Here is a 12,571-nt window from a genome sequence, read left to right on the forward strand (position 1 = left end):
GCTTCTCTGGAATCCCTGTAAAACCAGAGACAGGGCCAGTCTGAGACAGCGCTGCCAAGCCAAAGCCAACCTCAGGTCAGGTAGGGAGTTGGAAGTTGCCCCAGGCTCCCCTCTGCCTTGCAGCGCCCTCTACTGCTGAAGATAGGCAAACATACCTGGGCTTCCAAGAAAGGGGCGGTGGCCAGATGAAGAGGGCCAAGGACTCCAGCCTCAGTCTTGTCTCTTTTCCAACAGGTCCAGGTCCTCCTCTACTACCTGCAGCACCCCCCCATTTCCTTCGCAGAACTGAAGCGGAACACACTGTACTTCTCCACTGACGTGTAGCCTGAGGCTGGGGCAGCTGTGGGGGGGTGGCCAGAGCCAGCCCCTCCAGCTGGGAGGCCCAACAGAGACTTGAAAGACTGCAATAGAAAACTCCCAGACCCAGCACTCCAGACTACAGGGAAGCAGATTTCCGAGAACTGGAAAATGTGCATCTTTTGTGCCACCTTGTACAAAGCCAGATGACCCAGCCCCCAGCCCTCACCACCACGCCCCCGGCTCCTGCCCTCCGTATCTCTAGTTGTGTCTAATGCTCCGTGCTGTTCAGGAATCATTTTATGTATATTTGTCATGCAGAAAAGGTAGTGACTGACCCGGTCTGGGCACACAGAGAGCCTACTTTGTTTTTTCATTTCCTCCAATACTTTCTTTCCTTCTGAGTCCAGTGCAAGGGCTTTTATTTTGCTGTGTGTAGCTGCTGCCAGCTTATCCTCTCTTGGCCCTGCTCCCAGATTACAGTCTCCTGGCAGCCTCCCCTCAGTTTTCCCTGCCCGCTCCACCCGCCCAGCCCGCCCGTGTGCATGTGAGGCCTCAGTTTCCGCTCCATCACTTTGGAAGTTCTGAGGAGGCCCTGGGTGGCAGTGGAGCGGCGGGTCCAATCCTGCCATCGCTGCCGCCAGCCCTCTCCTCACCCTCCGCCTGTGGAAGCACACCTGCTTTGCCTTGCTGCCTGTGCAAATGTTGGACAAGGAGATAGGACCACACTAATCCCCAGCTTAGCACAGAGCTGGAGAGCAAATTTCTGGAATTTTCCATTTGAGAATCTCCAATTCTGGGGTTTATCTGTTCTGTCTCCTGCCTTCCAGTAAGGCATCTTTGACTCTTTTTTTCTTCTACTGCTTTTCAGTTCCCTTTCCCCTGGTGGTCTGTTTCCTTTGAGTGTAAAGAGTTACAAGTGACCTGCTATCAAGATAGCCAGAGGGTCAGGAAAGAATCTGGCGGGAGGTGAGGAGTCGGGCGGCTGAGGAAAGAGAGAGGCTAGACAGTCAGAGCAATGCCATGCAGCATGGGTGTCTGCGTTGTGGGGGAAGCAGCCCTTGGGAGCAAGGAGGTGCTATGGCTTTTCTAAGGGAGCCAGGCTTCCTGGAGGGCAACTAGCATGGCTGAAGTAGGTGTCCGGACACAGGCAGGCTTCATCCAGGAGGCTAGTCCTTCCCCGGCACCTCATGTACCTCACGGTACTTTTGCCTTAGATTTTACACACATTCTCCACAGCCAAGCACTGCCACGGGGTAGCCCACGACCACGTGGGCTCCAGGGACTGAGGAAAAAAGGCACAGTCTGGCAGTGGCCAGCGCCATGGTGCCGCCCCACCCCTGGCTCCTAGATGCAGCCCTGTGAGTGAACTCGGGGAAACTCCAGATGCTGGGGAGGAGTAAAGAAGCCCAAGCACCTGCCTCTCATGGGACTGGGCTTTGTTGGGGGTCTCCTTGACACGCCACAGTAAGGATCGGCAGATTGCATTCCCAACTTTGAGACCCACTGCTCAGTCCTGGAAAGGAGTGAGATGTGTCCCAAAATGCAGTTTTCCCTAGAGCAGTGGCCGCTAGCCTGTGGCAGTTGGCCTGGGAGGGCAGGGACTCCGTGGCTGCAGGAGCCTGAGTGGTAGCACTCAGCTCCCTGGCTCTCCTGTTTGGAAGAGGGAAGGTTCTTGGTCCTCAGGATTGGGGAGAGCAGCTGCCATAGTTTGTGCTCAGGGCTGTCTTAAAGAAGGGTTTGCTGGCCCTAAGGCCGAAGCACTTGCTCAGTACGAGACAGGATCCTGTATGATCCTTGCTTACGCCTGTTGCCCAGATCTTGGGCAGAATGGTACACATTCTGTCCATGTTGAAGCAAAGACATGCCCAAGAAGAGAGAAATGCTGACCACCCCACTGCCTGTTAGCAGCTTAGCAAGGACCCCTGCCCTCTGGGACAGGAGGTGGAGAAAGTGCACGGCTGGAGCCTGAAGATGCCGGCGAGTGACTCCCTGGAACCTCTGCCTGGCCCTCAAGGGTTGGGTGTGTAGCATGGAAGCTCTTACCTGCTTCCAAAGTGATTGACACCAGTGGACTGGAGGCCCAACTGGAGCTGGTTGCAGACAAAAATGGGTGCCTCTCTCCTTACAAAAACCAACGGAAAAAGGAAATGTTTGCTTCTCAGCATCAGATAGCTACCACAGCCCCGAGGCTCACTTAGGCAATGTGACAGCAGGAGGAAGGCTAGAAGGCTGAGAAATCCAAAAGGCTCATATTTATAAATTCCACCCAGAGTGGAAAGGGGCAGGTACCAGACCTGGACTAAGCTGCACTGAGGAAATGCCTTGTGGGTTCTCCTGAGTCAGGGGCTGCAGCCCAGACCCCCTGCAGCCACGTGCCCGGTAACAGACTGTGCCGTCAGGAGTGCAGCAGACGGGTGACAGGAATGCAGGTGGGCCTTGTCCTCGCCGGGCAGTGGCTAAGGGCTGCCAGGAGTATTTGCTAATACAGATAGGATGGGACCCTTCATTAATATTTGACTTTCATAAGTTGGTAAGGATATATTTTTTTTGTCTACGTTCTGTTTCAACTTATGTAATTATTATAAATTGATGTAAACCATGTGAGAGGAAAATGTTAATAAAAAAAATGCAAAGTCCCAACATTTGCACAAAACCCAGCCCTGTGGTGTGGATGTTTGTATTCTCAGTAGTCCAGGGAAGACCACCAATCTAAATATTTAACTCTTCCAGCTGTATCCAGATGTGTTTCCAGGAATCTATTTACCTAGTTAACTCCCCCTGAGCCTTCCCTTTGGCCTATGGGGAGTGGGAGAGCTGAGGGGGAGGTGAGCCCAGTCCTTCTGCTCTTCCCAAAGGCCTCCAGGTTAACCACCAGCCAGGCTGTTTCTGGCCTCTGCTGCTAGTTCTCTCATGAAATGCCGATGCTCCACGAGGGACCTGGCCATGTCTGTGCCTCAGTGAGATGCCAGGAAGTTGTCCATTAAAGAGGCTTCTTATTTTATGTAAACTCCCCAGTTTTCTTAATGTTTCCCTTCAAAGTGGCATGTCTTTGGGGCAGCCTTTGGTCTAATCCACTTGTGGAGATGTTGGACCCCAGCCTCCCTTTAGGAGAGCCAGTGGGGTTAATGCAGGCTCACACTAGCTGAAGGCATTGGACACTGTTTACTCTAGAGGTGAGGAACAGATGTCTGTGAGAACTGGTGTTTGGTTTATTAGCTCATACGGGCTCCCTAGCCATCTAAAACAGGAAACTATTCATCTTCCCTCTTGATTGAATAGTCAAAGTGGACAATGCTTGGTTTATTGAACTGATGGCTCCTGACAGCCCCAGGGCTCATCTTTTCCAAGGCAGGAGCGAACGGCAGCAGTCCCTGTAGTCCTTTGCTCAGTATGCTTGGTCCCATGTTTAGACAGACTGGCAGAATCCTGGGCACCCTGGCACTTTGACAAATGCCACGTGCAAGTATGTCCTTGCTCTCAAAGTGCTTATAGTAATTTAGGGACAGTACAGGAAACACTTCTGAATTTGTTGTTAGAGCTCTGGGGTTGCCCCAACCAGCCTGGCAGTGAGGAGGCTGGAACGGGCATTACATAGACTTCACCATAAAAGGGCATGAGCCCTGGGTGCTAGCTCACATTCCAAAATAAACAGCAGACATGGCCAGAGGAAAGTGTTACCAGCTGTGTTTGACATCATCACTCACATAGAAATACACACTCGGGATGCCTGCACATTTAAGCTGAGTCTTTGGATTGTAGTTAAGGGTGGGTGGGGTAGAAGACATAGCAGATTAAAGTGGGAAGAAAGCAACAAAAGGCAGAAGAATTATCACACGGTAGGAAAAAGGGGGAAACATCACCACTAGCTGGAGATGGCCAGAATTATCTGGTCCTGCCAGGCCTGCCTGCCCCACCAGGAGCAAAAGCCTGAGGCCATCAGTTTCATTTCTGCACCAGAGCACCAAGTCAGAAAGCCCCAGTGGCAGATCCCACTTACAAAAGGCTTGTGGCACAAAATTAGGCTGAGCTACTATTGTCAGAAAAAGGCTACAAGGTCAAGTCAGAAACGCTAATATTAAACAAGCAATAGCTATGGTGGTCTGGTCATCAGGATGACCACATCAGGGCCCTTCACCCATGTCCTTGGGCCAGGCCTGGTCCAGCAGTCAGATCATGACACCAACACGGTTCTGTACACTGCAGGCAGGCCTAGCAGCCAACCCCCAGGAGGACTGTTAGAAGACTCCAAGCAGGCTTATACATGGAATTCCAACACAGCCAAGAGAGTAGCTAGGCTGGGCTCCTTGGGGGGTGTATGTGTGAGGCCTGGCCAGTATAGCAGTCTCCCCAGACTCCTCAAATCTTTCTCACTCTTACCCTTTAGATGTTCAATCTCTGGGCCACTTGGCACCTTTTTTTTGGGAATTGTGGAATTTGGAAATAAAAATATACCAAGCTTTTAAACTGTAATATAAATATGTATTTTTTACAAAAGGATGGCAGAGGCTAAACAGAATGACATAATTGGTTGGGCAGCCTGGACCGACTGTGCCCTGCCCTGATGTGCAAGAGGGACAGCCGTGTGGAGCGCCAAGGTGGAAGAGCTCCCTGGGTGTGTGTAAAGAACGTATGTGCTCCCACGGTACCAAACGACCAAAGGACCAGCTGTGGTCAGCACTGAAACCTGGTGGAGATTAATTCCTCAAACTCGAAGCATTACCTCTGGATCTGCTCTCAGGGGGGAACTTGACACAGAACATCCTCCGTTAAGCCCTGCTGGACTCCAGGAACAGCAGTGTTGCTGCTCAGAAAGCAGCACAGAGCTCAGCCAGGCAGCTCCTTCACAACACCAACTATATGAGGAAAAGCAGTAAATGTCTTCAGTCTCTCACACCAGTACCCTGGAGTGGTGCAAAAACCGTCTTCCTCTGAATAGCTCTGATGCTGAGCTAGTGCTGGCGTCTTCCATGGGGAATTGCTCTCACCGTAGGTAATAATCGATCGCAGCCGAGAAAGCTGCAAAACCGCCACAACCAATCACTCCAGCCTTTAAACCAGCTGTAAAGCAAACAGAAATGATTTATTACCGTGGAGACAGATGCCGGGTCAGGCTGCTTTACAAAAAGTTTGCATACCTCAGATGCAGGGAAGCCAGCTAAAGTGTTCTAAGTCATCCCAACTATTATAGATCTGTGAGACTTCAAGAGTCTGTGTACTCAACCTAATCCAATGTGCTTTATCTAACTGTACATTCGTTTAACTTTTCTCATCCCCAAGAATTAATATTTCCAGTCTTATGGAAATAGCCCCTTACAGGCAGGAAACTGGTTAAGAGAACCAGCCCTTGGAATCAAGTGAAAGCATATGGCCTTTTACCCTGATTTGTTTATGGAATAAATTCCTGGGAAGGTGATCAAAGCAGTACTGCAGGGAGCTAAGCTTCTCAAAGAAGCCCTGACAAAGCTGAGTGATGGGAAGACCAAAGGAGAAGTTACTCTATAAATCACAAATGGTTTTTTTTGAGGACCCAAAGCAGGTTTTAATGACAACAGATCATCCTGGCTCTCAGAAGATGAGAAACAAACACTCTCTTGGCTCTGGGTAAGTCAGGGCACAACAGATGGTGAGCGGCCCAGCAATGGAGATTACTTCTAGGGAAAGTCAAGTCACTAGCCCAACACAACAAACTCATGATGAACATGCCAACATGGAGATGTGGCTGGGAACTGGTCGGCTTCTTTGTTGTTAACAACTGATAATCTAACATTTCTAGAATACTTACATTTGATTTTCAATGAGTAGAATTTTAAGGATCTCCAACTACAGAAAAGCATCACTGTGGTAATTTACACACAAAACTAAAACTGACAGTTGCACAGTATTGTTAAGAAAAATGTCTAAGCACTTGGAATACATGGAGCTGAAAGTCCAACAGGCCCTGGTATGAGGACAAATGAGATGTACAGGGCTGCCTGGGCCCTGGCTATGCTTCTGTGATATCCTAGCGAGCAACTACTCCAGTGCTTACTTATTGGGTGGAAGTTCTTATGTCTTCTATATTTTCAAAATGGCAACAGCTCTTTTTAAGATAGATGTAGATCAGTGGTTCTAAGCTGGGGGCAATTTTGCCCACCAGAGGACCTCTGACAATGACTGGAGACATTTTCAGCTGTTACAACTGAAACAGTGCTACCGGTATCTGGTGGGTAGAGACCAGGGATGCTGCCAAACATCCTACAATGCACAGAACAGCCCCCCACAACAAAGAATTAACCAGTCCAAAAATCAGTAGTGCTAAGGATAAGAAACCTTGATCTAGATACTAGCAAGTTTCCAAAACTGAGTTAACACAGAAGCAAATATGATTAATTTGTCAGAAGGGAAGGATATCAAGTGTCCACATATGCCTTGGGCTGTCCCTGGAACATTCCTAAGTTTGGAAATGTCAACTTCAACATGCTGTCCAAGGCCACAAAGAAAAACCATCCGACAGTCGTTCACTAACCTCTGAAACCAATGGCTCCTCCGGTGATGCAGCCACTGATGACACTGTTCTTCCAATCCGATTTTCCCCGGTACTGTGGGTTGAGAAGTGCAGTTTAGAGCCAAAGAAGCAAGCGAGACAAAATGATTAAGGGAAAAACACACAGGGTTTCTGGTTTGCTAATTTAGTCCTGCACCTAAAGAAACTTTCTCTTTCCAAAGTGTAGTTCCTGAAATTTGAATGTGTTTAGAGATGCTTCCTGCAGGTGGCACCAGAGCACTGACACCAAGTGCCGCATTTGGGAAGGAATCAGTCTCTTCTCAGGTAGCCCAGTAAGTCCAACGTTTAAAATCACAGCCCACATCATAAACTCACCAAAAAAGTTTACACTAGGGATTATTGAATGGAAATTCAATCTAGCAAGTATCTGACATTTCTGATCTGCTTTCTAATAATGACGTTAAGAGCATTTCCTTTTAAAAGGAGTGAGGTGTCAGCAGTCAAGGATTTCACAGGTAGCAGAGACACTTACAGATTCCACCAAACACTCAGTGCAAGAAAACATGGCGCCCACAATGGCAAAGTTTTTGGCGTAGGACATTCCTCTCTGCCCCATGTCTTTAAGAACTTCTTTTGCAGTCGGTGTTCGGTAAGGATCCTTAGGGTCAAAGCCCACATTGGTGTCGATGCCGGCAGTGAACACCCCAAATGCACCTCCCAAGACGAATCCTAAGAAAAACCACAGAGATGAAGATTTCTTTGGCTTGTTTTCTGGGTTATGTATCGGGGTCATACTTGAACACCTTTTTGGCGGCCATTAGTGAAACATAACTGACACCCTCCCTCCTGCCACTCAAACTCTCCTCTCTCCTGATTTCCAAGTTATAAAATCCTGGATCTATCTTCTCTGTCTCCTCTTGAATTTTCTTTTTTTCTTTCATTTCTTGACATTCCTAAGATTCAAGTCTTTAACTCTCTGTTCTCTCTCTACACTCTCTCATATGTAACTCAGCCACTCTCAAGGTCAGCTATCAACTTTTGCAAATAACTACCTTGCCAATGGTGACAGTCATAACAGTCGTTTAGTAAACACCATGTGCCAGGCCCTCTGGTGCTTTATAGCCACTGCCTCATTTATTCCTCACAAGAATCATGTGAGGTAAATACTATTATCCTCTCCTTTCTATATTATAGATGAAGAAACCAAAGTACAGAGAGGTTAAGTAACTTCTCCAAGGTCAAATGCTATCAAATGGCAAAGCCCACACTACTGTCCACATCTTACCTTTCTGAACCTGCAGGACATTTTCATGTGGATGTCCCTTCATCACCTCAAGGTCAATGTACGTTCAATGAAATCATGGGCACCGCCTCTCTAGACTTTTCTGTGTATGGCTCCCTCTTCCCAGTCACTCCAGGTCCAAACTGCAGGGGCATATCTGATTGCTTCTTTGCTTCCCTCTACAAGCAGTCGGTCACCAAATAGGGAAAAATCGTTCTTCCTAGATTTTCAAATATGTTCATCCCTGTCTATGTTCACAATTATCATCCTAGTCTAGGCACTTTATCACTTCAACTCTGGAGTACTACAAAGACTCCATCATTTCAACAAATATGTAAGTGATTTGTTAAGGTCAGACACAAGGATAAACAAAGACCCAGTCCCGGCCTTCATGGAGCTCCAGTCTAGCAAACTTCCTGTATAGCCTCCCTATGCTGTTCTTTCTTTCATCACATTCCATCCTGATTCATCATACTCATTGCTACTTGTTACTCTCCTAAAAAAAAAGCCCTGACAGCTCAATAGTTAAGTACTTGGCTGCTAACGGAAAGGTTGGCAGTTCAAACTCACCCAGTGGTTCTACGGGAGAAAAACACTCCACCCCCAACTTGAAATGACGCTTATCTTCCTTTTCGCCTACCTACGTTTTCTTATTCCTTCAAGATATAGCTCTAGTCTCACCTCTAGTCTCAGTCCTTCCCTAATCAAAAAGATCTTTTTTCTTCCTACTATACCTCAAATGGAGCCCTCGTGGAACAGTGGTTAAGAGCTCAAGCTGCTAACCAAAAGTTTGGCAGATCAAGTCTACCGGCTGCTCCTTGGAAGCCCTATGGGGCAGTTCTACTTTGTCCTATATGGTCACTAAAAAAGTTGGAATTGACTCCAGGCAACAGATTTTTTACACTTCAACTCTGCACCCTCAATACATTCACTTCTTAAATGTCCTTCACTCTCAATGAGACTTAAACTCATCTGCAAAAGTGGTCAAACTACCCTGTACACTGGAGAAATACTGTACTCTCTCAATCCTCAAAAGGTTTTAAAATAAATAAATAAATAAATAAACCAGGTCCAGCCTTCTTTCCCTCTTGCTCAATGCTATCTAGTCACACAGACCTTTTTCTGTTTTTGAAACTTTAAGCCAATTTCTGCCTTAGGGTCCTTTGTATTTGCTGTTCTCTATGCCTGCAGCACTTCTCTGCAGGGTTCTTCTCAACATTATTCTCTCCATATGTTAAAACGTTAGCTTCGTAAGAACAAGGCTCTGGTCTCTTTCACTCACTCTCCTCACCGTCTAACACAAGATAGTTGCTCAGTAACAACTTATGGACTGAATTGTTATTTAAATTAATGAACCAACGGGCGAATGAAGTCAACCACTTTATAATCTCTATGCCCAGACGGCAGTATCCGATTCTCTGACCCAATTTCCATAGGTGAAAGCTAACCTCAGGGACAGGAGAGGCGTTGCCAGAGTTCACCGAACTGGTCGAAGCCCAGAGTTGCCTCGCCTCCCAGGCGCGCGTGGTCTTCTTGGCAGAGGCCCCCGCCGCCGTCCAAGCCCTCAGCCTCCCACGGGTCCCACTCGCCTCGCCTCACCTCCCACGCAGGCCAGCGCTGCCTTGAAGGCGCAGCTTTCCATCGCCTTCTCAATCATCTTCTGCTCCTCGCTCTTGGCCGGACTAGGGATCCCGCCCAGGCTACCAGGCTCCAGGATCCGGGGCTGGCGCTTGTCACCCACCAAGTATTGCAAAAGAACGCTGTACTGTAGCGGGGGTTCGTGGGCACCCGCTGCCTCAGGAGCGGACGCCCCAGCATTGGGGCTGGCGGCCGCCATGACAGTAGCTACCAAGCAACCCTCACGTCCTTCTCACAGCAGAATCCTCGAGCCTTACGTCTGGCCCCTGAGCGCCTAGTCACTGTATCGCAAGGGCAGATTCGCCACAATGAAAAACTACCCGAGGAAACTGCGAAAGACAAAGTTAATTCTTGTACACACGGCAGGAGAGCTATCGTATTTCCCAAAAGCCCCTTATAAAAATTTAATCAGGTTTGTTCAGCATCACCAACGGCACGGACAATCAAGATTCAGATTCCCCAGAAAGCGCCCCTATCTTCGGGGCTGCTACGCAGTGGTGCCGGGATTTGTAGTTCTTACCTAGTCATCCAACTACATTTCCCAGAAAGCCTCGCGTGGGCACTCGCGCTCCGGCATTATTAAGAATGCATTAGTGCCCGTGACAGGCGGTTGAGGAACGGGTGGGCACCCTCGAGGCTGCAGCGCCCTGGGGCGTCGTCAGGTGCCGCGGGAGGCCTCCGGCCTAATAATTGGGGTGATGAGACTGTGTCCTATATTCCTTGGGGGTGTTGAGATGTAAATGATTGAAGGTGCTTTGTAAATAAACCAAACCAGTTGCCGTGGAGTGGATCCTGAGTCATGGCGACCCCTGTGTGTCAGAGTAGAACTGTGCTCCTTTGAATTTTCAATGGCTGATTTTTCAGGGAGATCACGAGGCCTTTCTTCTAAGGTGCATCTGGATGGACTCAAATTCCAACCGTTGGGTAAGCAGGCATGCGTGTTAACGGTTTGCAATATCCGTTAACTTAGAAGGTGGTGAGGATAGCTAGTCAACTTAGACAGAGAAGATGCGTCTTTTGTAGTCAAAGTTCTTTCTCTATGTTGTTGTCAACCAAAGAGAGCATATGATTCACCCTGCTTGTTTCCATCAGGCCACTGAGTAAGGTTCCCAGTGACTTCCCAGTTGTCATATCTAATTCACATCTCATTTTACCAGGCTTCTCAGCTGCATTTGACATTGTTGACTACTCCCTTCTTCTTAGAAATTTCTTCACAGTTTCAGTGGAGCCTCTCTCTCCTAGTTTTGCTACAGTCTCTCCAGTTGCTCCTTCCCAGACTTCTTTGCAGGCACCACTGCCTGACCCTTTCCTGCTGGACCTCTCAGGGCTTCATCCTCTATTTTGGTCTCTTTATGCAGCTCACTCTACCTGAGCAAACTCATCAACATTCATGGCTTCTACAATCATCTCGAACGCATTGGTGACTCCTAAATCTTTATCTGCAGCTTAGACCTTTCTCGTAAGTACAAGAACGAGACATTTCTCACAGGCACCTCTAACTCAACACAGTCTGCGAACCACCCTCCCCTAGCAGATGAATGAGAGTCCCAGGGCTCAGATTTAGGCTTAATAGTCATGCTTAAGGTCTTAAGAGCCAGTGTCAGATCTGAGAGAAATTGGGACAGGCCCTCGACCAAGTCCTAGGCAAGGGGCGTTGGGAAGAAAGGACTAGTCTAAACAGCTAGTCCATGGGAATAGTTAGAGAGCAATAACGAAACCCAAAATGAAGGATCTGCATCAGAATTCAGGCAAGATCCAAGTCAGCACGTGGAGAAATTCCCTGTGGCAAAGGTACATGAAATCATAGGTAGAGAGGGAACAGTTACACTGATCTGGTACCTCCACCCCACCCCCATCTCCTTCCATCAGTGGAACAAGTTTCACCTGATGGAAAACTTGAACCTCCTCAAGTATATTCTGAAAATGAGAAGTGGTTTCCCATGTCTCTTTCTCTGGGCTGAACCTTTGCCAGTAGCCTAGGGACCCTATCTGGCCATGGCATCATTGGGAGTCTACCACCTCTCAAGTTACAGTTTGGTTCCCCACCCCAGGTTGTCTGGACTGATCATAAGGATACAGGCTTGGGGCAGTATCTCAGAGGGTCACAGAGAGCAGGGAACAGTTAAAGATGAGTTAGATTCACAGGGAAGGTTGTAGGAAGAGTCAGAAGACTCTGAGTTGATGATCAATCACTTGAAGGACTCCAGGTAGCAGCACAGATGGGTAGTGTGTTGAACTGGAGGGAACTTGATTGTCTCTCACCCAGGTGTCCAGGAAACCCCAGGCAGCCTGAAGTTCTGTCGGGCACTGCCTGACTGCTGGCTTGTCACTGGAGCCCAGGAGTAAAAGAAGTAGCACGAGCTGGGATAGAATGGGGAGGACCAAGGTGAGAAATGCAGTGCAGTGAGTTGCACATGAATTTGGTAACACTGATTTGTTTGAATAATCTTCTTGCTGTTAGAGGTATGACCACATAGGAGGGCTTTGACCAATGCTGCCAAAACCAGAAGATAGCTAGGAGCTGAGGATGGAAACATGATGGCCGAGAAACTTATGGAAGAAGAAGATATTAATAAGTGCCTGTAGCTGGGCTGGGAAACCCTGGTGGTATAGTGGTTAAGTGCTACAGCTGCTAACCAAAGGGTTGGCAGTTCGAATCCGCCAGGCGCTCCTTGGAAACTCTATGGGGCAAGTTCTGCTCTGTCCTATAGGGTAGCTATGAGTCAGAATCGACTCGACGGCACTGGGTTTGGTTTTGGTTTGGTAGCTGGGCTGTCGCACGAGCTGATATATGTCAAGGTGGTGACTATATCTACCACCATCACCAGGATGGCTTCATGTTCATGTGAGGAGTGTAGGTCAGAGGG

The 12,571-nt window shown here is 48.3% G+C and overlaps 2 protein-coding genes across 6 annotated transcripts in view; one reads left to right on the forward strand and one right to left on the reverse strand.

Moving 5' to 3' along the window:
• ABR (ABR activator of RhoGEF and GTPase) overlaps positions 1-2,912 on the forward strand; it is a 204,874-nt gene extending 201,962 nt beyond the window's left edge. For all 5 annotated transcript variants that reach the window (XM_064271502.1, XM_064271499.1, XM_064271500.1 and 2 more), the window contains one exon: positions 235-2,912. In XM_064271502.1, coding sequence (XP_064127572.1) covers positions 235-324 — 90 coding nt within the window. In that variant the 3' untranslated portion in view covers positions 325-2,912. The remainder of the gene's footprint in view (positions 1-234) is intronic.
• Positions 2,913-4,757: 1,845 nt separating this feature from the next.
• TIMM22 (translocase of inner mitochondrial membrane 22) lies at positions 4,758-10,137 on the reverse strand. Its single transcript, XM_064271505.1, has 4 exons — positions 9,666-10,137; positions 7,317-7,513; positions 6,806-6,878; positions 4,758-5,358 (listed from the first exon to the last, which is right to left on the reverse strand). Exons 1-4 carry the CDS (start codon positions 9,901-9,903, stop codon positions 5,282-5,284), a joined length of 585 nt encoding a protein of 194 aa, XP_064127575.1. The 5' UTR covers positions 9,904-10,137; the 3' UTR covers positions 4,758-5,281.
• Positions 10,138-12,571: the final 2,434 nt, after the last annotated feature.

The sequence above is a fragment of the Loxodonta africana genome, chromosome 18, assembly GCF_030014295.1.
Source record: "Loxodonta africana isolate mLoxAfr1 chromosome 18, mLoxAfr1.hap2, whole genome shotgun sequence".
NCBI lineage: Eukaryota > Metazoa > Chordata > Mammalia > Proboscidea > Elephantidae > Loxodonta > Loxodonta africana.